A 27,851-nucleotide genomic window follows, 5' to 3' on the forward strand; every position below is an offset into this window, starting at 1 on the left:
AAAGAAAAATGTTTAAATTTTCAACAGTTATTAATTAGAGAATCAAGCATTGCCCTGGGAATTTGTTTTTTGTTATAAAACAAGAGACTTGATTATAAGATGGTTCAAGCTGGCTCGTTCGGGTCTTTTGAGATCTGCACTGATTTGCTTTTCAGATACCCTGGTGGCTGGTGAACGACATGACTTTAAACCACACTGCCCCGCCCCAGGATGACCGCCTTCCACAATACCTTCAAGATGGGGATCCCTTTACATCCAAACTTTCCTGGGAAGCGGATTTAGTGGCTGGCTTTTATCTAACCATAATTGGTAAGCTTCCTTAATTCTTCTGTTCAAAGGCTGCATCTAGAAAATTCGTGTGCTAACACAATGGTTTTGCACAAAAATTCCAACACTGATGTGACTATTTTTAGTGGAGGTGGAGAACGGGCGGAAGACAGTGGATAGGGGTAGCACTACGCAGTTCAATAAATGGTTCATGGAAACATCTGTTTATTATCTTTATCATTACATATATGCCTTTGATCATCTGAGGAACATTTAAAGTAAAATAATTCATCTTGGAATAAATTCTATTTTGGTTACTTTGGTAAGAGGTTTAGCTTCTAAATAACAAAGTTAATAGTAACAATATCTCATTTAAATAGAAGGCTTTCACTTTCTTACACTTTTTTTTTTTTTAAATGCTTTTTGATAGAATCATAGATTTGAGACTGAGAAGGGACCTTAGGAATCATCTAGTTCAGCCTCCTCTTTTCAGTTGAGGGAACTCTTGGCTAGTGCTTCAGTGACTGTGGCTCCATGAGGTTACCTAAAAATAAGGTTCTGTTACAGCAGTATACCTCAGTGACTTTGGTGAGAGTTGAGAAAATGTATTGATGATAAACGGAAGTCAGTCCAGGGTCAAAAGTTTTTTTTTTTTTTGGCCTCATTCACAATGCCGTGAATTTGTTTCCAAACCTGTGCCATTCAACGTGGTGGCTACGAGTCACATGTGTCTGCTAAGCGCATGAAGAGTGACTTGTCCAAATTGAGGTGTGCTATGGTATGGTATGGTGTACAACATACACTGGATATTGAAGGCTTAGTACCAGAAAAAAGCAATGTGAAATAGCTTCTTAATGATTTTTGAGCCCATAATGGTTTGGTTCTATTAGCTTAAATAAAGTATCTTATTAAAATTAATGCACTTATTTACTTTTTTTATTTTGCCTGCAAGGAAAATAAAAAGTAAACAGATATGTGGCTTGCATTGCTGGTTTACATTAAATTTCTGTTTGACAGCACTAATCTAGACAATTAGGGTTTAGCCACAGTATTTTTCCTGCATTTAAAATGATTGGTTGAAATTCAGAAAATCAATGTGCAGGTGGGTTGTATCTTTAGGTGTGTCTGCCTTTAATTTTAATTTTCAGACATGTCAGATGTTGAGTCAAGCGCTCTCTCTTTTTCTCTCTGTATCTATTTATTTATTGCTGGTAAAATTTCATTTAACTTCCCAATATTAGTAAAACTCATTAGAACAGTTTTGAGATTCTTTTTGGCCAGTATGAGGCAAAAGGAAATCTACCAGATTGAATCAGAAATTCTTCTGCAAAGTGATTCCCTGGGTGTCTTTATTATCACTTAACGTCTTACTCGTTTAAATTCTACTTCTTATAAACAGACTCCATGTCCTTTTAAGCACAAATATACGTTCAGTGTCCACTCTTTTCCACCGTTTAAGTTGATGTGAACAAAACAGGCAAACTCTGTTGGTATAGGGATTTTGTTGCAGGAAAATCCACACTGCATTTTTATTAAGCTTAAGTACTTTCAATTACTAGAAAAGACACAAAAACAGCCATCTTAATTTGCCTCACTCAATTGCAACGAATAAATTAAGAAGTAGAATCTTGAACTGACAAATTTCTCCAGGGGGCACAAAAGTGGGAGAAATATCCATCTCCTCCCCACCCAGGCATGATGGAATGGAGGAAGAGAGGCAACCAGATTGTCTGGGTGGAAATTAGGAGACTCTCTCACTGATGTGTGTGGGGTTAGAAGGAAGATGCACAATCAAACGAGGGTGCTGAGGTGGAGCCAGAACATCGGGTCCAAAAAGAGTCACGTAACAAGGGGTGTATCTGGTAAACTGGAGCCGCTGGGTGGTGCAAAAAGTTAACACATTCAGCTGCTAACAGAAAGGTTGGAAATTCAAGTCCACCCAGAGGTGTGTTGGAAGAAAGACCTGGTGATCTCCTTCTGAAAAACCATCCTTTGAAAACCCTGCGGAGCACAGTTCTACTCTAATATACATGGGCTCACCATGAGTCGGAATTAACTTGACGGCAACTGGTTTGGTTTTGGTTTTATCAGCTGAGTCAGGGAGCTAATGCTGGGTCAAATGGACATTATAGAACCGAGATCCAGAGTGGGGTGGTCCAGAGTGGGGTGGTCCAGAGGGATTTGGACTCATCCTGGGTCTGGGGCTTGGGCTTGGGCTGTGTTTCAGGACATGTTTTCACCTTCTTCTAGGGTAGGTTTGTGTGGGCGGGCCCACTCCCTCGTAAGGAATCAGGGTAGAACGAACAATATACCTAGTGTTGTTAAATACTAGAGATCTTAGGGAGCACTGGGAAATGAAAAGATAACCCTGTTATAGGGGAAAATAAAGGAAAAATAAATTAGAGACCTATTCTCTACCTACCACTCTTTAGTTTATCAACAGTCTATACATGAAGTCTTAATAGTTGCATATCGATAGAAAGATTCAAGACTTTAATAACCTAAAAATACCCAACCCCTTCCAGTTATTGCCTTCTTAATGATGTTTCCCTTCAACTAGTATCAAAAATAAATTTGCCTTCTTTTGACACTTACCTGTTGTTTTTTGCTGTGTGCTGTCGATTTATTTCTGACTCATAGTGACCCTATAGGACAGAGTGAAACTGGCCCATAGGGTTTCCTAGGCTGAAATCCTCATGGGAGCAGATGGCCAGGTCTTTTCTCCTGTAGAACCAATGGTAGGTTTGAACTGCTGAACTTTCGTTTAGCAGCCCAGAGCTTAGCCATTGCACCACCAGGGCTCCAGTTGACCCTCACTTACAAATAAAATGTCCTGTGGGTTTAGAAAGTGAGAAATCTACAGACACTTAATATAGACAGTTGACTATTTTAATCATGCTTTGGGTACTCGGTGAAGTCTTATGAAGCAGATCTAGTAAAGAAAATTCAAGAAATGAAAATTAAGAAAATGAATATCCTCAAAAGAAATGTGGACAGAAAAAGCAAGATGTGGACGGTGAGCCAAAATAAAGAGTGTTTAAATGAACCTCGTGTATCTGGTGCCTGTGCAGACTTATTGCTTTTAATTTCTTTTTGGATACGAAGTAGGTGGCATTGGTTTGTAAATTTTTAAGCTATGTTTTCACATTTTACTTTCCCAGTGTGCCTTGCTAGCTGATTTCCTTTAATGAGACACAAGTTTCATTTCAGTAGTTTTGTTCTTAGAGCTCCACAATCTTTTCTATTTTTCTCCCTTTCTGCCTTAAGAGAGCTAAGAGGTTTTAACGAGCCATTAGGTAGCACTGACTCCAGGGAGTCAGCATTTCCTAAGAGCACAATGCAGTTTGTTCCTGGTGGTCTCATGCCATCAGCTGAAACACACATCCCTTTCCTTGCCCCTAAAATGAATTGTGGTGGAGAAGTAGAAATTGAAATAGAAAAACTCTGGGTTTCTCTGTTAATACTCTCCTTATTCCTTACTACTAAAGGCAGCTGTACCAGATTCTCATTTATACACAGCTACACTATGAAGCAAGAATTCCTGAAGAAATCTACTCTACATGTTAAGCTATGGAAGTAGGTGTATTCTTTTCTTAAATACAGTCAGTAGGGATTGGGTCTTTTTGGATTTAAACTGGGTTTGTAGGAACCTTTGAACAGTTACATTATAATGCCAAAGGCAATTAGTTGTTAATAAAAGGATATAAAAAAGTGGGAAGACATTTATGTCATTGTTGGTTAGGTTTGATGGGTTGAGGGTCACTTTCTCTCCCTTTGGTGGGAGGGGGAGAGCCCGTATTATCAATTTTTAGCCACTTCTCCTTGATGCCTAGTCCAGTAGCAGCCTAAAGGTGTCCTGTCTGCCAGCCACGCAGGGTCCATGTGTCCACAGGAGGCAGGAATCCTGGATCTGTCTCCAGGGGAGGCCCCTTTCTTTGCAGGGGTCATGCTGGCCTATACCTGCTCTCCTGCCTCTCCTGAATGCTGGCGCTCCCTCAGGAGTCTGCAGGGATAGTGCAGGCACCTGGTTTGGTTTGGACTGCTTCGTCTTCAGAATTTATCAAGATCCAAGGGGCTACCCCTACTTAAGAGAGGGAGGGAGTTCTATAAAGCCAGTATTCTACAAAAAATGGCTGCAAAAAATACTCTACCCTTGGGGGCCAGTATATGAACTGACCACCAGGATCCCCACACCCTCCTGAGCTTCACTGGGAGGTAGGTGGTTCCTTTTCCTGGGTAAGTTCAGTCTCATAACTTCTGACTCCTAGCCCTTTGGAGGCAACCCACTTCCTGCTACTCACAACTCATGTCTTCTCTTTCATCTTCTTAATTGAGATTTTTATTTAGTGTCCATTTTTTTGAAATTGAGAAGCGCTTCATATCTAAGTGAAGTCTAAATCCTAGTTTTAACGATGGGAATTTATATTTTTCTTTGTAGGGATTCTGTCCACATTTGGAAATGGGTATGTCCTTTATATGTCTTGTAGACGAAAGAAGAAGCTGAGACCTGCTGAAATAATGACTATCAATTTAGCAGTCTGTGATCTGGGGATTTCAGGTAACACAATCGTTTCTTCTTTGTGAGTTTAAAGTATTCCCTTTTCTCAATTATGCACTGGCTCAGAGATCAATACCGGCCCCCTCTCCCCAGCTCTCTTCCTCTTTTCTCTTTACAAATCTTACTGAGTTTGTGGTAAGTGCATGCAGTGTTATTTGGCCAAATTTATTTATTCATTCAACATTTACTGAGTTCTTTCTATGTGCCAGGCATGTTAGATGTTAAAGATGAATTTTGGGATAACACATGATACTTTAGACAGCTCCAAGTGCAGCGGGCTAGATGTGATTTAGAAGACAGGAACTTACGCGCAGTCCCAGATCACTGTTTTGAGCTCTGTTACACTCCTCCTACCCTTATTGTTAAATTTGGTTAAAATGAACATGAGTAAGTCTTGAAGGGTAAACAATGGCCCGAGTGGGCTCAGAGAGTCTGAAAAGTGAATACAGGATGAGGGAAGAGCTATCCTGGTCATGCTGCATTTAGCTGTGACTTATGGACTGATAGAAACTATAGGAAACTTCTAGTTCAGTGGTTCTTAAACTTGGCTTCACCAAAAACCACTTAGGGATCGTCTGTAAATACTTGTGCCTGGGCTCCATACTCAGATTTTGATTTGGATGGCTGAGAGTGTGACCTGGGCATTAGAATTTCTAGGTGCATTTATTGGGCAGCTAAAATTGAGAACCACTGGATTCTTCCCTGCTTCTTTTGCCTCTCTGATAACCCAGCAAGGAGGAATGAAGTAAAATTTCTCTTCAACTGTAATGCATTAAAAACAGAAAAAAGGATGGTTTTGGGGAAGTTACCTTGCTTTGCTTTTATCTATAAAATTTCAGGGTTGCCTAGATACACTCTAATATGTCTTTGGCCCCAACATTCTGCTCTTTTGCATACTGTCTAAGGTTATTAAAAAAAACAAACAAACCCATTGGCACTGAGTTGATTCCTACTCATGGCGACCCCATACGTTGCAGAGTAGAACTGTGCCCCCTTGGGTTTTCATTGCTGTAATCTTTACGGAAGCAGATCACCAGGTCTTCCCTCTGTGGTGCCACTGGGTGGGTTCACACCACCAACCTTTCAGGTTAGCAGTTGAACACAAACCATTTGCGCTCCCCAGCAACCTCTTAGGTTATTCGGGTTGGGGAGATTGCATTTGAGCGACAGATAACAGCTGCTCTTGTCACTGGAAGCATCTAATGCCTCTCTTTAAAAATGGGCTCTGATATTTGTTACTGTCTTTTTAAGTGGAGTTTCATGTGGTTTTGTCCATCTCTAAAAATTAGGCCCAATAAGCCTCTGCCGATTGAGTCACCCTTTGTCCCCACAGCAGCAGATGTGATGACCTCTTGTAGAGAATGTGGAAGGCTTTGGTTCTTCGGGCAGGCTTTATTCAGCGTGGGTAGGCTTAAATGTCACAAGCTCTTATGGGAAATACATATGCACTGTAAGAGGAGCCTGCCAGATCAGGCCCTTTTCTGTGAGAATACTCAGAACTCCAGGGAATTTACCAGGTTGCATAAACGGCTGCCATTTCTCAAAACTGCCACACGATGGCGATGTCGCAACATGAAGGATAGCTTTTGGTGTCTGTCTACTTTGATAGTCCCTGAATGTTCTTTTCCTAGCACTGAACATAAAATGGTTGAATGCAACTTGCCATTTCAGCCGCATCCTTCACCAGTGAATAATATGAAGCTGATGTTTAAGACTGAATTAGACTAGGCTTGATTAAAAATGTCTCTGATTAGTCTGATACATGGAAAATGCTTTCAACCAAGCAAGTCTGCTCTGGAATTGCACAATTGCACATTATACATGTCTTTAGAGTGATTCACCAGGAAGCATTTTCTTCCATGTGACTGCTTTCTGTGATTAACCAAGATCATTTTTACAACTTTTAAGCATCTCTAGTCCATTTTTCGTGTTCAGTAAACCTTAAAAATTTTATGTGTTTTATTTTTTTCTTGGTCAACTATGTTCCATTAAAAAACTTGAGGACACAGATGCTAGAGACCATGTGTGTTGCACCTATACAGCTAATAATTGTCTAAATATCAATGGCTCACAACTTTGGGTACATATTAGAATCCCCTGGGGAGTTTAATATATATATATATGTATATATATATATGTGTGTGTGTGTGTGTGTATATGTGTATATGTGTATATATATTGACGTCTGGAATCACCCCAGTTCAGTTATATCAGAATTACCTGGGACTGGGAGCCCTGTGCACTGATATTTAAAACATCACAAAACAGCTCCTCCAGGGCTTCTGGTGTGTGTAGCCTGGATTCAAACCAACCTACTAAGTGGAAGAGAGAGAGGCATTCTAGATAGTATTCCGAAAGTTCATCAAAAGCTCTGCTTTAGAAGAGGGCTTAAAATAGCATTTGCCAAGTGGTTAACGTGCTTGGCTGCTACCCCAAAGGCTGGAAGTCTGAGGCTACCCAGAGGTGCTTGGGAAGAAAGGCTTGATGATCTACTTCTGAAAAATCAGTTATGGAAGAAAAAACATGGAGTACGGTTCTACTATGACACACGTGGGGTTGCCGTGAGCCAGGGTCGACTCTATGGCAACTAGTTTTTTATTCAAGATCCCAGGCACAACAACTCTTTGCCACTGCTCACTGAAATCACATTTCCCATACTACGTAGCTGTGCCTCTTCAATAATAACAACTTCAAACGCACTTCTTTCTTTCTCTGTATTTTCTCTATCTTTCGCTGTCTGAAAACTTCTCTGGGTAGCTTCAAACTCAGTATATTCAGAGAATACTTTGTAATTTTATTAACCCAGAAATTTTGTATAATGAAGGCTGTGTGGAAGTGTATGTATGTGTTCACAGGTGCCCTGTGTCTGAGGGCGAGGAGGGAGGGCCCTGCGAGTTGAGGTGGGTGGGGAAATTTGAACTGAAGGGACACTTCCCCTGACAAATTGCTTGGCGCTCTAGTTGTAGGCAAGCCTTTCGTAATCATCTCTTGCTTCTGTCACCGCTGGGTGTTTGGCTGGATTGGCTGCCGCTGGTATGGCTGGGCTGGATTTTTCTTTGGCTGCGGAAGCCTTATCACCATGACAGCTGTCAGCCTGGATCGATATCTGAAAATCTGCTATTTATCTTATGGTAAGTAGAAGGTTTCTCGGTCCCTGATAGGAAAAGCTAGGTGGATTGAGTGTCAGAGCTGCACATGCTTTACCCTTGTAATAAACAAAAATGACTGCTAACCTCAGAGACCAAGAATATTTCTATTTATAGCCTTTTTGTTCTAACATGTACTTAAGGTTTTGAACCCCTGTCTATGTAGCTTCCTTTTAATCTTATTTTTTATGATAATATCTATTGTTTAGTTAAAAAACCCAAAACGATGCTTTAAAAAAGTATCGTTTTCTTGTTTAAAGTGTGTAAGCTTCTACCACGTTTTGCCAAGCAAACAAAAGAGATAGAATGCTTTAAAAGACCTTAGGTTCAAGATGCTTAGCTGGTTCCCCAAACACTAAGCGTAATTATAAGAAAAGATGTTTATGAATGTCCTCGAAGACTCAGGCTCCCAGAGGTTTTAGAGATGAACCATTTCAAAAAAGGACCACTTTTAGGTTAGACAGCCATGCAGATGTGCCCACGTGGAAAGACACAGGAATATTGCTTAACATTTTTTTGGTGGTAATTGTAGGTGGAAAATTAATCGTAGATCGATGACTAAGAACATTGGTAAGGCAGCGATAAAATTTTTTTTCAGAACTTTTTTTTTTTTTTAATAATTAGAACATTTTACATGTTAAAAATAATTTTTATTCTTCTGCTTCTCGGGGTTCTGGGAATCCATGGAACCTGAAAGAGTGGTATTTGGGCCTTTAAGTTTAATATTGAAAACCATGGAATAGCATTAGTTTGCCCTGAATAAAACTGCCTTGATGGGGTTTTGGAAACCCTGGAGGCGTAATAGTTAAGAGCTACGGCTGCTAACCAAAAGGTTGGCAGCTCGAATCCACCAGGTGCTCCTTGGAAACTCAGGGCAGTTGTTTGTCAATCAGAGTGGTTTTGACCATGGGCTAGGACATGGACAGCAGGGTGAAGGGAAAAGTTCAAGTAGACTTGACACTCTCAATGTGGCAGAAGTTTCCCTTACAATTGAATAGGTTACAGTCTCTGAACCACAAGGAAACCATGGATGGGAGGAGGGACTACGGACCACCATCTTCATAATCCAGAACTCATTTTTCTTTTTTAACTTGCATTTCCTTTTCCAAACATTTAAAGCTTCCAATAGAAATAGCAGATCCCTTAAATCAAAATTCCCGTTAAGATAAAAAATATGCAATTATACATATTCTGGATGATATCAGAGTCAAATTCTTTCTACACACTTATTTTTGATCATATCACCTACTTTTATAATTAAATACGTTTTGAATTTAACCATAGATTTTATAGAAGAGAAAGCAAGAAGTTCAACTCCCTGGGAATATTTGAGGGATCCTAAACCTGGATATCTGTGCTTTTTAAATATTTTCTTGAGTTTAGGCTTTGCATCCATTAAGGAGCTGATGCTTCCCACCCCAGAATCATTGACCGGCATAATGCCAGATGGGAATTATATGTATGTTCCAGTTTCTTCTAAAATTGGATCTTGATAGTATGGTTTCATCAGTTTAGTTGAAGCACTATAAAACCCTACACACGGTGTCCTAGAATGTTGGAGTTAGAAAATCGCTTAGGGCGTGTAGACCTCTCGCCCATGTAATTGTGGTAAATTGTTTTAAGGCATCCCTGACAGGTGGCCAGTTGGCCTCTTCTGGAGTAATTCCAGGGACCAGTGACGGGGAGCTTACTACTGCACAAGGCAGCCCGTTCTCTGATTGGTCTGCTCTCATTGTCACAATGTTATTCTTTATATTGAGACAAAACTGCCTCCCAGTAACCTCCACCCATTGGTCCTAGTTCTGACTTCTGGAGCAACACAGAACCAATCTACTAATCTACTCCCTCCTGTACTTGACAGCCTTTCACCATACTCAAATGTAAGTATAAAACACCTCACCAAGTAACCCTAACCGTAAATGCTTGTACGTATGCCTACGCACATTCTTATACCTCTATGTGATTACCTGTGCCAATGTTTCACCTGTGGTTATAGACAATCAAGAGCTGACACATACTGTGACCACGTAATTGCTACCCCTCTCTGGCTGGGCTTGAGAAATTTACCTTTGACGACACAAAACGCCGTGTGTTTGAAAGAATGAAGACAATAGAATGTAGAAACAATCTGTTATATTCCTTGTTGGAACTAAATAAGACAAACTCATGCAGGAGTAAAAATTCACGTTAATGTAGTGCTTTGCACTTTGCAAAGCAGACCCCTTACAGGATCTCATTTAACCCACATCAAAACCTATAAGCAATATAGTCTTGTTTCCTCCATTTTACTGCTGAGAACACAAATGTTTAGGAAGGTTTCATGAACAAGGTCAAATACTAGAAATCAGAAGAATTAGTCCTTACTGACTTCTCGAACCTCACACTGCAGTAAAAAGAGGCAGGCCCTGAGTCTGTGTTGAAGAAATCATTCAGCTTTTATCTATTTTGATATATATAGCATATATACGTAATATTTCTACAAAGCCAAGAAGGCGGCTGGGCGATGCAGATGGTTAAGCACTTGACTACTAGCTGAAAGGCTGCCAATTTGCTCCCGAAAGGGCACAGCCATTGAAAACTGTCTGGAGCAGTTCTACTCTGTAACACATGGGATCGCTGTGAGTCGGAATCACAACACTACAAAGCTGCCAAGGCAGTAGGGAAGGAGTTTCTTCCTGGCCCTCTTTGTTGGAGGTGACAAGTGAGGTGTGGAGGTAATTTCCTGTGTGGCCTGCAGCAGTACATCAGGCCAGCCTGTCTTTGGGGGTGGTTTTGGCAAATGGTCACTAGCGCTTTTCTGCTTTCTTAGATGACCACAGTGTTTCTTCCTCTTGGAACTTCTTTTTGGTTAACAAACTAGCGTTGCAAAACAGAGCTGTTTTTCCCCCCCCCCCCTTTCTGAAGAACCAGAGAGAAATTTTCACGGAATTACTTTTGCAGAGCATGACACTTAGATTTTCCGCCTCTCCCACTGTGGCTATATGAGCTTGACTGTTGTTTTAATAATGTCTGAAGAAGCAAAATCTGCTCCACGATTCACCATGCAGAGCCAATGACTTTCACATCACAACGTACCATCATCGTCGTGGCCTACCAACTCTCAACTGGCAAATTCTTAGGAAGACAAATGAGATTAGAGACATACAAACTTTTTGGAAGAAGGATATTTTAAAGCCACAAGGAATATCTTATCATTTCTTTCCTCCCACAAAGAATTCTACCTGGGATAACCTACGAACAGGAGCTTTTTTTTTTGACTTGGTTCTTACATTCTACCAATTGACCGCAAATATTGGATAGAATCTCCAAGGTCATTCCAGATGCTTCCCCAAGGTTGTCTTCAGCATCCTCTTACCTTTACACTGTCTCCTTCCCCAGCTTTTGTCACTGCCCCCTCACAAAGTCCAGATGCCTAGAGAAAATCTTCCTTGTGAAATCTCTTCACATTTTATTCTCCTGGACAAAGGCCCAAACTCTGAAACTTCTCCTTCACTCCACTCTCCCCTAGGCTTCAATTATCCACCCACTCCTCCCAGAATGCAAAGGAATAAATCTTTGGAGGTGGAATTTTACATAGCGAGGGGGAGGCATTTTGGTGTCGGGCAGATTGTATCCTGGTAATGGTTTTCTTCCACCTCCAGGGGTTTGGCTGAAAAGAAAGCACGCCTACATCTGCCTGGCTGTCATCTGGGCCTATGCTTCCTTCTGGACCACCATGCCCTTGGTAGGTCTGGGGGACTACGCTCCTGAGCCCTTCGGAACATCATGCACCCTGGACTGGTGGCTGGCCCAGGCCTCCGTAGGGGGCCAGATTTTCATCCTGAACATCCTCTTCTTCTGCCTCTTGCTCCCAACGGCTGTGATTGTGTTTTCCTATGTGAAGATCATTGCCAAGGTTAAGTCCTCCTCCAAAGAAATAGCTCATTTTGACAGTCGGATTCATAGCAGCCACATGCTGGAAATGAAACTGACCAAGGTAACTTCAGTCATAATTTACAGAGGTGTTTTCTGACCAGTTAAAACTTTGTAGGGCAAAGAGAATAGGGAAAGTTGGAGTCTGGGAGAATTTAGAATCTCTGAACTTTGTAATTATTTATTTAAGCCTTTGTACCTCTCTCTCTCTCTCTCTCTCACACACACACACACACACACACACACACAAACGCACTTGTAATATCCACCAAGTTTGTACAATGGATCCATTGTGGGCTTATTCTGTGGACTCAATCTCTCTACTCAGTAGGGTTTTATTGGGTCTTAATAATTATTTTAGTAAAAGGAATAGTAATTTTTATGAATCACAAAATGCTTCACAGTCTTCACTGTTTTGTGTGGACTTTGGTGGGGCTGATTAAGGGTATTCTGCCACCTCATATTATTTACCTGGTATATTTTCCCATGGGAGGCCTGTCTTAACACAAGAGCAATTTCTGCAGGATTAGGTCCCTTGGTAAAAGCTAGTTTCAGAGTTGGCAACTCTTTAGATATTGTAGTGTAAGGAAAAGAGTGCACAATTTGAAAACAGATTAGGGTTTAAAGCCCATCACTGACACTTGCCAGATTTGTGACCTAGAGCGAGGTACTTAACTTCTTTGAATGTCTATTTCCTTGCTAGTGTAACAAGAATAGTAACACCTGTCTTATGGAGTTGTGATGGGCATTCGATGAAATAAAATGTGTTAATAAAATGTCTCCTGGTACATAGTAGGTGTTGAGAAACTATAGTTCCTCCTTCTCCTCTAAAGCCTTTAGGAATCCCTGGTATAGTCTAAGCCGTGGTCCCCACATAGTCTTGATGTCTTACTCTTATGATGAAAAAATATTTTCAGTATATACATTCAATATCAATATAAATGACATACAGATAATACCATCAAACTGGAAACAGGCAGTTCCCAGATTACAAATGAGTTTCATTCCTAAATCTGTCTTTAATTCAAATTTGTGTCCAAATTGGAACAGTTAAGTAAGGTTTGTATCTAATACCAGTTAGTCAAATGTTTGTCTTAGTATATAGTATATGGTTTACCTTTCTATGCATAAAAAACGAAACACTTCCAGATACACTAAAATATCTTTAACATAATAATACACTCATAAGAATAGTAGTAATTTTTATAATAATATAATGCAAAGTAGCACCTGTTTGTTACTACAAACAATTGTATGTACTTCGAATTTTTAATACAATAGGCTTTATGAGGGTTGGTTTGTAACTACTGGTTGTATGTAAGTTGGATGTTCATAATTTGAGGACTGCTTGTATTAAACATTAATACCAGTTGCTATGGAATCCATCCAACCCGTAGCAGTCCCGTGTGTGTCGGAGTAGAACTGTGCTCTATAGAGTTTTCAATAGCTGGTTTTTCTCAAATAGATCACCAGGCCTTTCTTCCAAGGAGACTTTGCGGGGACTTGAACCTCCAACCTTTTGGTTAGCAGCTGAGTGCATTAACCATTTACACCACCCAGGGACTCATTAAATACGACTAAACCCTATTTTCTATCTTATTTTGCAAAGATACATATGATATGTAGATTGAAGCTCCTACCTGTATCCTGATCAATCATGCTGACTGATACCCACCCTAAAGGGTGCTCACAACCTATTTTGAAGATCACTGGTCTCAGGGACTGACAGAAACTTAGTTCCCTCCACACCAGGGAAGTAGGACTCCTTAATAAGTTAGGGCCGTGGTCCCAGGAATATTCCTCTTTCCAAACCTGCAGATTTTTTGAGGCTGGGTAAGAATCTCTTGGTTCCATATTTGAGCTACAGAGTCTCGATGGTACCAGTTCACCTTTACTCCTTCAACCCCTACATGCTGAGTTAAGAGAAAGCTTTGAGGGAAGTTTGTTGCTGTTGTTGTTGGGTGCGGTCCAGTTGATTTTAACTCATAGTGACCCCAGGTGGCAGAGTAGAACTTTCTCAGAGGGTTTTCTAGGCCGTAATCTTTATGGGAGGAGATGGCCAGGTCTTTCTTCCATGCAACCACTGGGCGGGGTCTAACCACCAACCTTTTGGCTAGCAGCTGAGCGTTTAACTGTTGTGCCACAAGGGCTCCTTAAGGAAAGTTTGCATGACTCTAAATCTGTACTGATAACCCAGTAATAGAGCAGTTCTACTTGGGCAAAAATGCAGAATCAGGAATCATGATTTACGTCTATCTTACAATTGACTTGAAAGCAGGAAAATATTTCCATAAAATACAGTATCATGAATTAAATTTTTCCTCATTTCCAGCACTCCCTTTAGTCCTTGTCTGCAATTTTTAAAAATAAATTTAATCCAAATTCAATTTGGATAACATTTAATCCAAACCCTACCAGGTACTGTGCTAGGCATTGGGAGAATGCAAAAATGATTAAAAAAATTAGTAAAAAATTGCCATTCAAAAGTTTATGGAGGTAAACCCAGTTTATGGAGGTAACATGTGTCCATCACACTGGTATGTGGATTTCAGTTTACTTTGCAGCTCTGTCATTTGACACATCATGACCTTAAGCTGTGGAGATTTCACCTGAATTCCTCTCTCAGCTTGCCATTCTCCTGGTGATACGAGCTATGAGATATTTTGCTTGTCTTGCTAAGTGAGTCTGGATCCTCCTTCCCATGAGGTCCTTTTCCAGTTTCTCTGAGTTATCATCATCCTTTTTCCTGTTGGTTGAGTTGCTCAACTTGACCTGCTCATATCTACCATTTTAGAATATCCTAGCATCTTATGCATTTTGAGTTCTTGAGGGTGGGCAACTTTTTAAGACAGCGCTTCTAAAGCTGGCAATTCATTTGGTTTGTTATCATTCAGCTGACTACGTAGACCAAATAGTCAGTCCACCTCAGACCAGATTAACCAAAAACCAAAAAAACTGAACCCGGTGCCGCTGGGTCGATTCTGACACATAGCGACCCTATAGGACAGAGTAGAACTGCCCCAAAGAGTTTCCAAGGAGTGCCTGGTGGATTCGAACTGCCTACCCTTTGGTTAGCAGCCGTAGCACTTAACTACTGCACCACCAGGGTTTCCAGATTAACCAAAGAAATGTTAAATGAAAATATAGGATTATGTATGTATGCTTTTCTTTAATATATATATAAAAAACAGAAAATATATATTTTTTACATTTTTTTCTTCTAGCATATTTTAAATAACATTACATATTACTTAATATGTCTATATTTTATTTGTACATACAAAACTGATACTAAACATGAATGTAAAATGTTTGCACAAAGATTTAAGTCAAAATTCAATCCACATTAAAAAATAAGCACTACTTGCTTTGTGGTATCTTCTTTACTAACCTTAAACTAGTTTATTTCACCTCAATTTTCCCTGATGTGAAAACTAAGTAGAAACATCCTCACACTGGGTCTTCTCATTGCCTTCTGGAAGCCATTTCCTTCCCTTCAACTACTTTTCAGGCTTGGCAATTTACCGGTTCACTTTGGTGCTTCTGCTCTTCAGAGCAGCCTGGTCTAGAAGCTTATTACTTAACGGCCATCTCCCTGGATTCCAAGGTCAAGATCATTTAATTTTTTGTGTACTCTACTTATTCCTAGCTGGGTTATTATCCGGACCTGCATTTTGCCAGTCAGGTCTACTCAAGCTAAAAATTGGCCTTCCGTCTGCAAATCGTTCTCCATTTTGTAGCTTTCCTCTGGTTAATTAAAAAAAAAAGATGGTTTTGCAGGACTTCTGTAGCAGTTATAAATTTTGCAGGTTACAAACAGCAGTGTGCAAGAAAAACATAGGACTCTCCTTATATTTCTATGACTCAACATAATTTTGTTTTTATGCCTGTGTTTGGCCTTGTAAAACAAGCAATAATAGAAAAATCAGGATAAATTCAGTGAGAGGGAGGATTTTCCTCTTTTTGCCAGGGCTGGATACACATTCCAGCAAAGTTTTTAAAGTCCTCTGGTACCACTGGGTAGGGGCTTCTGGTCTGGTTGCTGTTGTTTATTGACTCTGTCATTTACTGAGATATTTATGGTCCCCTCTGCTCTTTGTGTAGTGTCCCTGGGTGGTCCAAACAGTTAAGTGCTTGGCTTCTAACAGAAAGGTGGGCTGTTTGAATCCACCCAAGGTGCCTCGGGAGAAAGACCTGATGATTTGCTTCTGAAAGATCACAGCGTTGAAAACGTCATGGAGCATAGCTCTACTCTGACACACGTGGGGCCTCCAAGAGTCAGAGTCAAATCCACAGCAAGTGGTTTGCTTTCCTGTTTGTTTTTGGTTTCTTAGTCACCAGATCTTATAGGTCACTTTGTGTCGGTAGCATTCCATGCTATATCTCCCCACTGTTCCTGCAACACACCATGTGGACATTGGGGGCTCTGCTAGGGCCCTGGGAAGTCAGGCATGCATTTTCTGCTCTCATATCCCCAAACTATGAGGGTCCTAATGCTTCCCCACTTCAGCCCTGGCCTGGGTGCTTGGCTCACTGGGTAGGCTCAGGACCCCTTTCCAAGGTCAGTGACCAGCTCCTCTGACATGCTTCCTCATCTCTGGGTGCAGACCCTTCACCCATTCACTCCGGGGTGGGGAAACTGACTCTGACATCCGTGAGTATCACTCTAAATTGGTTACATGTTGGGTTGAATGTCCCACATCCTTGAGGCCTTTTGCTGTGGATACTCAAAGTCATTGCTTTTAAACTTAAATCCCCTTTCCATCAACTGCTGTCTCTCCCACAAGTTTCAAATGTCAATTTTGAAATCCAGGAGCTCAGAAATGCATGTTTTACATCTGTTTTTGTATTTCTGCTCTAAAAATCCTCACACAATCTTCACATAGAACAGTCTTACTGCTCCTTGAAGGAGGGGAAGTGTGGGGATGGTAGGGAATATGAAAAGCATAGATTCATTTCTAAATATTATTATGCTGTACTTGTTGGTATTTCTTATTCATTCATTCACCACACATTGATTATGTATAAGGTTTCAGGTCTATAGTTAGTATCCAGATCCTGTGGGCACCTGAATTTCTCTTAATTTCCATTTTTGTTGTTCATTGTCACTGAGTTGGACTCCAATTCATGGCAACCTTATGTACAACAGAACAAAACATTGTCCAGTCCTGCATCATCTTCACAATTGCTGGCGTATTAGAGTTCATTGTTGTAGTTATTGTGCCAGTCCATCTTATGGAGGGTCTCCCTCACCCTTGTTGGCCTCTACTTTGCCAAATATGGTGGTCTTCTCCAGCAATTCGTCTTTCCTGATCATGAGTCAAAAACAAATAAGTCAGACAATGTTCTGTGGTGATCCATAAGGTTTTCATTGGCTAATTTTCAGAAGTAGATCACTAGGCCTTTCTTCCTAGTCTGCCTTAGTCTGGGAGTTCCCCTGAAACCTGCCCACTATGGGTGACTCTGCTCATATTTGAAATACCAGGGGCACTTCACAAGAAAGGACTGTCAATCTACTTCTGAAAAAATCAGCCATTAAAAATCTAATGGAGACACACATGGGGTTGCCGTGAATCGGAGTCTACTGGTTTTTAAGCTGGGTGAGGGCAGGCACTGTGCGACCTCTTTGCTACTGCATGTTACAGCCTACCACCTGCTAGGTGCTTAATCAAGATTGCCTAAATGAATGCATAACTGAATAAACTAAGTTAATCTAATTACCTTAAAGAGAGCATTGATCCCTGGCCATCATGGTTCTATTTTTCACAGAGCATGAATACCTCTCTTCTTTTTATACCTGATGGGAAATTTCTGTCTCACTCAGCAAGAGTCAATTTCTATTGCTTGCAATTCAGAAATCCCAACTGATTCACCTTAGGCAGGCCGTTTAATCTCTCTGAGCCTTAGTTTTCTCTTCTGGATTAAATGATCTCTAAGTTATCTCCTGAAACTCTGAGGTTCCATGAAAATGGATAGATTGATTTGATTATTTGAAGGTCTATGGCAATATCTGTAATTACTAAAACCATCTGGTCCCTCTGCCTGAGTACTCCTTTCCCTCCTAGTGAAGCATCCCTACCTCAGTGGCCTTGGGTAATCTATGGTGAACAGTGAAGTCTCCCCTGTTTTATTGAACCTGACATTTATAATTCATCTTTGGTTCTTGAAGCCAGCCACTGCTTAGTTGGGAAGCACTGTGCTCAATTTTAGAGCAAAACTCAAAAACACAGATGCATAGCGTGACATGACCTAATTTGCATCTTCTCTTTTCAATCACAGCTTTTGATTGTTTATAGAGTATTTTAAGATTCCAGAATAGTGCAACTAGGAAGTACAGAATTTTTTTAAAAATCTTTTTTAGTATAAATTAGTATTTTCCTCTTGGATCACAACCAGGGCTAACACATGGCAGGCATGCCAAAGATCTCAGAAATTTTTTCTTTGCAAGTATATGGAGGTGGGTCTGGGGCAGTTTGCTTAGTTGTCATTCTGCGGGTAAAATAGAAGGAAGGGAGAAACTCAAACTAATTTACTTAGCTTCTTAAAAGTGGTATGAGAGCTAAGTAGCACCCCCCTCGTTTTTATATCTGAGGGAACTAAGGGCCAAAGAAGGTAGATCATGGTTGTCAAGTCCCCACTTTCCTACATGCCATTAGTAATATCACTCAGTGACAGGCTGTCCCACATGTGGAGGATAATTGTCTTATAACTGGCATTTATTGTTGTTCTTGTTAGGTGCCATCATGTCAATTTTCAACTCCTAGAGGAGCCCTGGTGGCCCAACGGTTAAGCACTCAGCTACTACCTGAAAGTTGGCTGTTTGAACCCACCCGGTGGCTCCCTAAAGAAAGACCTGGCTATCTGCTCCCATAAAGATTACAGCCTAGAAAGCCCTATGGGGCGGTGCTACTCTGTCACTTGACATCACAGTGAGCCTGCTTGCTCTATTACCATCTTTAAATACCAGTTTCCCACTGGTTAGGAGAAAAGCCATATACTTGCTAGCTAGACCCAAGATAGAAAAAACAAACCTTATCACCCCTGTGCTTCTGCCAATTGCACCCTTTCCTGAAGCAGGCAGGGACTCTCCCTCTTTCAGTCCTCTCAATGCACAGATGCGGTGATTTCTCCTTTTGTGACCTTATTTCATCCCAGCCACTGAAACATCTTTGTTATCAGTGGTTTACCTGGTTCTGCAATGTGATATGATCTTGTTATTGGTGGAGAATTTATTCCAACTCTTTGCACTCTTTCTAAGCCTTCAATTCCATATCAATTTCATGTTCTCTTCTCATTTATTTCAGTATTCAAGGTAGCATGAAGCCTCAAATGCTGGCTGAAGTCTTATTCATATCTATCTAGGCGAAGGAACGTGGTAGGAGGAACTGGGTGACCCTTCTGAAATGGTGTTTCTTAGAGAATCAGGGTTTCTGTCCCACTCGCACTGGTCAGTGGAGGTGAACCATGAATGTAGTCTAAAACCCAGAATGTCTCCACATCAATGACTTTTTCCGTATTGCTCAGCACACTGAGAGAGGTTAGGTCCTCCCTCCTTGGAACCTTATCTGCTGGAATGGTTCAGATGTATTGGAACTAAAGGCAGAGCTGTATATAATTTGGAGGATTTATTTCCAACCTAATGATTCCATTATTGCTTTAACCGGTTGATTCACTTGCATTGATCCATTATGGGCAACATTGCTTATATGACACTTACATTACGCCCACTTGAACTATTACCGATGTCTCTTGGTCCCCTGCAGCAAGACATAATTAAAACAAACTGGGCTGCAGTTAAGGAGCCCTGGTGGTGCCGTGCTTGAGAGCTCGGCTGCTAACTGAAAGGTCAGCGGTTTGAACCCACCAACCATTCCGTGGGAGAAAGATGTGGCAGTCTGCTTGCATAAAAGTTACAGCCTTGGAAACCTTGTGGGGGTAGTTCTACCCTGTCTTATAGGGTCACTAGGAGCTGGAATCAACTCCATGGCAGATGTGTGATTCTTTCGTAGAAGCTAAACCTGTATTCTGTGAATCACCTCCCACAAAAACTGTCTAATTTAGGAATTTGAAGTTGTATTGCTTTTCTAGTGAACCAAAAGGCAGTGATAAAAAGGCAAAGCAATTAAGAAATAAACAACTTAGAAAAAAGTTGTTGAACACAAGTACCTGAGTTAGAACTTCATTAAGGGTATCTGGGAAAGAAATTTGGGAAAATAGAAATGAGGACACACTTAGAAGTGAGGAAAGCAAGGAAGAGACGGCTGAAAAGATTAAACAGGTTCCACGTTGAGCAGAAAGTGCTAGAAAAACTGGGTGTAAACGAAAGTCTTGGAAATTTTTGTGGAGTATATTTTAAAATAGTTTTCATATGTAATATGTTGTGGAGTGTATTTTAAAATGAGAAGGTTGTAGAAAAAGGATGTGCCTCCCATGAACCTTGCATTCACTTTAAAAACCTAAATAACATTCTGCAAGTACGTTTTAGATCTAGTTTTTTACCCGGCTCCTGCTTTAAACTCGATTAAGTCATTCAATTTGAAGTGTTTACCTTTATTCTAGTCCCAGGAAAACAGCAATAATTCATTTGCTTTGTGTTTAAAAAATCCATGGTATATTTAATTCTCCCATGTTCTTTTAAAAGTATAGCATAATGAAAATGTTTGAAGTCCTTCCTGTTTCCCATTGCACACTCTCATAAAGTAGAAAATATTATGGGCTACGTGCTAACTTATTTTTTGTCAATGACTTTGGCAGCAGCAAGGAGAACAGCTTTTGAGATATTGCAAAATCATGATATGCTTCACCAAAGTGAAAGGATGGAGCTATATTAAGCCCCCAGACATCTGCTAAAGCAAGTTTTATTTATGTAGTTTTTGTTTATTTGGGAACTTGGGAAAAAATGTTCTCACTGTGGAGGCTTGAGGCATCTATTCCATTTACAAACAAAAGTCACACAGACCAAACCAAAAAAACCCAAAAAACCCAAAAAACATTTCTCCTGAGTAAATTTCTGCAGAAAGACAGAAAAACAAGCCCAGCAGGAGAGTTGCATGAATTGCATGTGTGCATTTAAAAAAACCGACACCAAACGAGTTGTCTGACTCATGGCAACCCCATTTGTGTCAGAGTAGAACTGTGCTCCACGGGGTTTTTGAAAGCTGGTTTTTTGGAAGTAGATTACCACGCCTTTCTTGCAAGGTGCCTCTGGGTAGACTTGAATTGCTAGCCTTTCAGTTGGGCATTTGTACCACCCAATGCCTCCATTAGGACTCGTGGATAACTGTTAAGCACAGGTGAGAATTTTGGCTCAGGACCATCGAGCAGGAGTACAGGACATGCTGGACTTCTGGGCTCGGTTGATGCATTTCTCTCTGGGATTTAGATTTAGATTCTCTATTTGCAAAATGGGCACTGGTTTTTTTTTTTTTTTTTGCAAAATGGAGCAAACTGAATTTTGTTGAGTTTTTTTTTTTTTTTTTTTCCTTTTCCTGACACAGTAATTTTTAGAGATGAGCCCTGCACTCATTGAATGGAATTTTAGAATCTGGTAAGACTTCAGGGGAGATTTTTCTAAGCTTCTTTCTTGACTTGCCCTTGCAAATGTGGTGTTCACAGTGTAGACACACCATACAGACAAGATATTCTACAGGTTAGGTAGACTGAGCATTGAAGACCATTCTCTGCATTCAGTGGCTTTGCTCCCACTAAAGCATTTTGAAATTCACACGCACACAGATGACTTTGTTCTGAAAAAAATTTACATCCAATTGAATTTCTAAAACAAAGGATTCACAAATATTGTTACTTTATTGTTAGTAAAACATTTTGTGTCTTGTGCTTCCTCACTGACCCTCCACACTAGCTTGTCAAGACCTCGATGCTGAGAACAGTTATTTTATTTCTCAAATAAGGGGACTGGGGAAAGAGGGGAAATCCGGGTGGTGTAGTGGTTAAGAGCTATGGCTGCTAACCAAATGGTAGGCAGTTCAAATCCATCAGGCACTCCCTGGAAACTCTATGGGGCAGTTCTACTCTGTCCTATAGGGTTGCTATGAGTTGCAGTCGACTCAAGGGCAAGGGGATGGGTTTGGGGGAAAGAGGAAGCGGTGCCTGGCCTCTGATAGCTCCGCCCTTACATCTTGGAGGATTTTTGGGAATTCAGAGATAAAAAGGAACTCCATTTTGCCTAGAACTCTTTTATAAAATCCCAAAGGAAGGGCCTAATTATGCTCTTTCAGTCACGTGCCAATCCCTGCTCCTATTATTGTAGCCAGGGGCGTGTAGTCCTCTGATTGGTAGACTCTGGTCATGTGATACCTATGACAGACACTCCGTAAAAACAACCTAGGTGGTAGAAAAGTTGCTAGGAATGTTAAGGTAGAAGGAATACTGGGAAGATGAGAACAAAAACAAATGTCCACTACACAGGGGGCTGATTGGCATACAGAATATTCTGGTAGACAGCAGTATAAGGATACTTGGAAGTTAATAGACTGTCTCTTGACTAGGACCTGAAGTAGTTCAAGTTTAAAACAAAAGCCAAAGCTTGGATTCCATTTGCCTGCCCTACTACCCTAGTTAAGACTCCTCATTATTTCTTGCTACCTAAACAAACCTGCTAAGAATGGAAGTTTTATGTGGGCAGAGATTGTGTTTTCTTTGTTCATTGCTTTATTCTCTATGCAAAATGTATGGAAGGTGCTCAGTAATACTTGTTGATTGAATGAATGAGCAGTGTTCTTTGTACTTTCTATTTCTTCTTGCTCCATTTCATTCTACAGGTTAACTTCCTAAACATTCCTCCTCAAAAATCTATTGATGCCTCAAAGAGCATGAAATGAAGTGCAAGCTCAGTAATCTGTTATAGAAAACTGCATACATGCGTGCTACACTTCTTTCCAGCCTCAACTCCCTTTATTGCTTTCTCATCCATCAGTGAATTGCTCACTGGTCCCCATACAACCTCACACACTTCTGTCTCTATGCCTTTGCTCATGCCTGTCTCATTTCCTGGGATACTATTTCATTTTCACTTGCCAGGGTGTAGGTTATATGCCATATCCTTCACCAAAAAGCTCTTAATTTGACCAATAGATATAATTTTTTCTTCTCGAAGCTGGTCCTTAAATCATACTCAGCCTCGTAGTGTACTTATTTGCATTCTAGGAGGCACTGTCAGCTCAGGCACTCAGGTGTGTTGGTATTCTCCACAGCTCTTGGCATAGTGACTTGCACAAAGCAGTTGCTAAAAAGTTTTGTTGGATTTAAGTGAGATGATCTATAGGGGTCAAGCAGAGAGTACCTGTTGCAGGACATTAATTGTTGTTATCTGCTGTCAAGTTGGCCTCCAACTCGTGGTGAACCCATGTACAACAGGATTGGATTGTTGTGATCCACAGGTTTTTAATCAGCTGATTTTCAGAAGTAAATTCTCAGACCTTACTTCCTAGTCTATTGTAGGCTGGAAGCTCCTCTGAAACCTGTTTGGCATCATATTAACAAGCAATCATCCACTGACGGACAAGTGGTAGTTGCCCTTGAGGAGCAATGGCCAGGAGTCTAACCTGGGTGTCCCATATGAAAGGCAAGAATTCTACCACTGAGCCACCATTGCCCTCACCAGGCGACTAACTGGGACACTGTTAAACAGACGAAATTGAATATGGTGATGAACCAGTATGGGTGACTTAATCCCTATCTCTAATTATTCTTTTGTCTGAAAGTTAAAAATCTCCTAAAGTAATTATCATTTTGTGAGGGAGAAAGATGCTTTCTAGAAAAGCCTTGTTTATACAACTGTGTCACTTTTGGTTGAAGCTCGATGATTCTGTTTTACTTTATACCTAGTGAATTTCCACTATGTGAAGATCAAGCTTGAGAAAAACTTAAGCCAAAAGAAATAACACCTAATAGAAATCTCTGAAGAAGATTTATATTAAAATTTCAAAACAGGGCAGAATTTCTAAGTTTCCTGAGGCAAATATGGATGATTTAAATTTTCCTCAAGGTGAACATAGTCTCAGTCTAATTTTTAAGTGAATATGGGTTGAGAAGCCTGAAAAGCTCGGGAACACCTCTGTCTTTTAAGCACAGTCTGACAGCTTTTATAGGACTATACTTAGGGTCTTTGGGTATATTCAAAATCTAGAGTGGAGAAAGGGTAGGATGAAGGAAATAAGATAAAGAATTGTAACAACGTCATCTGACTTAACTTTTTAGAAGTATATGTGAAATTATTTTTATGAGCAAGATAAATGGAAACAGGTAAACTTTCTTGAGTGTAAATAAGCTGCCTGCCCCCTGCCGTCCCATTACTTTGAGCTCTTTTCCTCCATGGAGTTTCTTGACTCTGTTCTCTGTTGCCCTCTCTCACCAGGTGGCGATGTTGATTTGTGCTGGCTTCCTAATTGCCTGGATTCCTTATGCAGTGGTCTCTGTGTGGTCAGCTTTTGGAAGGCCCGACTCCATCCCCATACAGCTCTCTGTGGTGCCAACCCTACTTGCAAAATCAGCAGCCATGTACAACCCGATCATTTACCAGGTCATCGATTACAAATTTGCCTGTTGCCAAACTGGCGGTTTGAGAGCAACCAAGAAGAAGTCTTTGGAAGGCTTCAGGTAAAACTTCGGAAGCTGGGAAATGTATGATATTCTCTGTATTTCAACAACCCATGGAATTCAAGCCGCTTGGATTAGGGTTAGAACTTGCCATTGAGATGGACTATAAGGCGGACTTTATTTTCTGTTCATTGAAATTCCTGAAATCCAGTAATCAGATAAGTAGGGGTTGGACAACATGAGTAGGTAATAAGAAAATTTCTTCCGATTTTGATCCTAGAGCAACTAAGACACGGGGCTACTTCCACTTGGACAACAACTATAGATCAGTGGCTCTATTCTCACTTATCTGGGACCAAAATCCATCTAACTCCAAAAGTACTGCTCTACATGGCATTGATCAAAATTAGGATCTCTTATCTGGGGCATTTCTATCATTGGGTAAGAGTAAATGAGTTGGGCAGGCAAAGGAAGGTGAAGATAGAGATGACATTTTTAATTTGTGCCAGGTTTTTTGTGCTATTTTCTCAAGAGCCCATATTATTCCTTCTCTTTGTCACATGCAGAAACTAAGGTTCAGGAAGGTTAAGTAAGCTGTCCATATTTGCATAGCCATGACGGAGCAGAGCAAGGATTTAAATTCAGGTCTATGGGGCTTCAAAACCCATGATTTTTTCACTATGCTGTTTGAGCTACACGATGAGCAAGTGAGTTTTGGAATCGAGCACCATTTTTCCAAAAGGTTCTAAAGGTTTGGGGTGAATAAAGACTTGAGAATGATAGGTGATCTGGGTTCTTTTAGGGTCAGTCTTAGTGGTAGAAAGATAGAGCAGACACCTGAATTCATGGTCTGAAGTGAGGGTGTTGGGAAAGCCCCAGGTTCTCTGAGCCCTTTAATTCTTACACAGTTGATGTCTAGATTCAATTTTTAAATACGTCTTTCCTTGATGAAGTAGAAGCCAGTGGAAAAAAGTTGAATTAACAATGTACCTCAAGCACAGCCACCAGTCATCTGGCATTGAGCCCTGTGTGTTGCCATGATGCTGAACAGGTTTTATTAGAGCTTCCAAACTAAGACAGACTGGGAAGAAAGGCTTGTTGATCTATGTCTTTCCTTTTATTTTATTTTTATGGTACTTTAGATGAAGGTTTACAGAACAAACTAGCTTCTCATTAAATAGTTAGTACACATGTTGTTTTATGACATCGGTTAACAACCTCATGACATGTCCACACTCTCCCTTCTGGACCTTGGGTTCCCCATTATCAGCTTTCCTGTCCTTTCCTGCCTTTTGGTCCTTGCCTCTGGGCTATTGTGCCCCTTTAGTCTCCTTTTGTTTTATGGGCCTGTCTAATCTTTGGCTGATGGGTGAACCTCAGGAGTGACTTCCTTATTGAGCTAAAAGGATGTCCAGGGGTCACACTCTTGGGGTTTCTCCAGTCTCTATCGGGCTAGTAAGTCTAGTCTTTTTATGAGTTAGAATTTTGTCTTACATTTTTTTTCCAGCTCTGTCCAGGGCCCTCTATTGTGCTCCCTGTCAGAGCAGTCAGTGGTGCTGGTCAGGCACCATCTAGTTGTACTGGACTCAGTCTAGTGGAGGCTGTGGTAGTTGTGGTCCATTAGTCCTTTGGACTAATCTTTCCCTTGTGTCTTTAGTTTTCTTCACTCTACCTTTTGTTGGTCTATTTCTGGAAAAAAAATTAATTAATGGAAACCCTATGGATTTTAGTGGGCTGACCATGTTGTGCACGATTTCCACATGGGTCAGAGGCTGACTCCATGGCATCCAACAACAACAATGGTTATGAGAAGATGTGGGTTTTTATCTTATTCTTTCTTGGTGCTTGAACAAGTGATGAATCTTTTGAACTTTAGTTTCTTCACCATGTAGGTACAGGAACAAAGAAAAAGACTACAAAAATGTACACTGTTGCTGTGGTACAGTGGTAAGTGGTACAGTGGAAAGAACACAAGATTCGGAGGCAGAAGATCAGTGTTCAAGACCAGCTCTTTGGGCAAACTGCTTAACTACTAAGAGCCTAGGATTGGGATGAGGTGATGATAATATCCTCTGCTGAAGTTGTAAGAATTAGACAAAACCGATATGTGAAAGGGCTTGGAGACAAATGTTAGTGTTTTTCATTTTTTTTCCACATTGTTGGTGGTTAATCCATTCTCTGTTAAATTGAGTACTTACATTCAAATGTTAAAACGCTTCTATTTTGGAAGGAATAACACTTTGCCCTTATCAGCTGTTAATGTTTTATTATGAATGCAGGTGGTGAGAATATATTTAATAGAGCAGTTGTGGGAAAAATAATGGGGCACTTCCTGATCTGAAGGGGATGGGAATTTGAAAGGAATGGCTGAAAGCAAATTTTACCTACCTCATAATTTTGCCGCAGACTAGCTCTGTGTTCTGTACATTTCCTCACAAGCATGAGCAGCACATATATATTCAAAACTCTGCAGTAGGGAGAGGGAAATTTATGTGGATGAAAGTGACTTTGGGCCACAAAGCTTTGGAAAAATCAGCCAGGCAAGAGACAGCTCAGCTCACGTGTTCCCATTAGACATTCAGAAGAAATATAGCAACGGCTTTGCTGAAGGGGGGCAAAGGCTATTTCTAGAGTTTTAGCTTTTGGTGGAAATAAGCAGTAGGGCTGAAGCAGGCTGTTAAACTAAACGTTGGCAGTTAGAACCCACCCAGCGGCTCTATAAGAGAAAGACCTGCCGATCTGTTCCCATAAAGTTTACAGCCTAGAAAACTGTATGGGACAGTTCTACTCTGCCACATGGGATCACTATGAGAGGGATGGCATCTAACAACAACAACACATAGAGACTGATGAGGCCACCATCTGGTCAGTGACAAGTAAAACCAGGCTTCAAATGCTAGACCAATCTTAGATGGAAAATACATATCCAAAAGACATTGGGGGTGTACAGTGAAGGACTGAGACATTTTATTTCCCTAGTATTTTAGTAAAGAGAAAGGACTAAGGAGTACAAAGCTCCCGACTCTGGTGTTGCTATCATAATCAAACCTCCCCTTGGTTTGCCATAGTTATCTTTCCAAAGAATGTCTCTCAGTAGGTGAGTCACAGAGGCCACCTTAGTGGTGGGTAAGTGTGCAATGAATTTTATATAAGAGAGCAGGATGGTCACTCGATGTGCCAAACATCGGAAAGCTTGGACCAAGGAATTCCTTGACTTTGAATATTCTAAATTGTGTTATTCGTTTGAGTGTCTTTCTAATTCAAGTCTTGTGCATATAACCTTCATAGTAGTCATGGTTGACATTGTATATATATATCACTGCACTTTTCTTCTCCCCTACTCTAGGCTGCACACTGTAACCACAGTCAGGAAGTCTTCTGCTGTGCTGGAAATCCATCAAGAGGTATGA

General features: G+C 40.7%; 1 protein-coding gene across 1 annotated transcript; it reads left to right on the plus strand.

Moving 5' to 3' along the window:
• Positions 1–179: 179 nt before the first annotated feature.
• Positions 180–27,851, plus strand: OPN5 (opsin 5). Its single transcript, XM_064287154.1, has 6 exons — positions 180–309; positions 4,706–4,825; positions 7,792–7,956; positions 11,613–11,947; positions 24,260–24,501; positions 27,788–27,851. The coding sequence occupies exons 1-6, from the start codon at positions 180–182 to the stop codon at positions 27,849–27,851; spliced, it is 1,056 nt and encodes a 351-aa protein (XP_064143224.1).

Source organism: Loxodonta africana, chromosome 1 (assembly GCF_030014295.1).
Source record: "Loxodonta africana isolate mLoxAfr1 chromosome 1, mLoxAfr1.hap2, whole genome shotgun sequence".
NCBI classification, from domain to species: domain Eukaryota; kingdom Metazoa; phylum Chordata; class Mammalia; order Proboscidea; family Elephantidae; genus Loxodonta; species Loxodonta africana.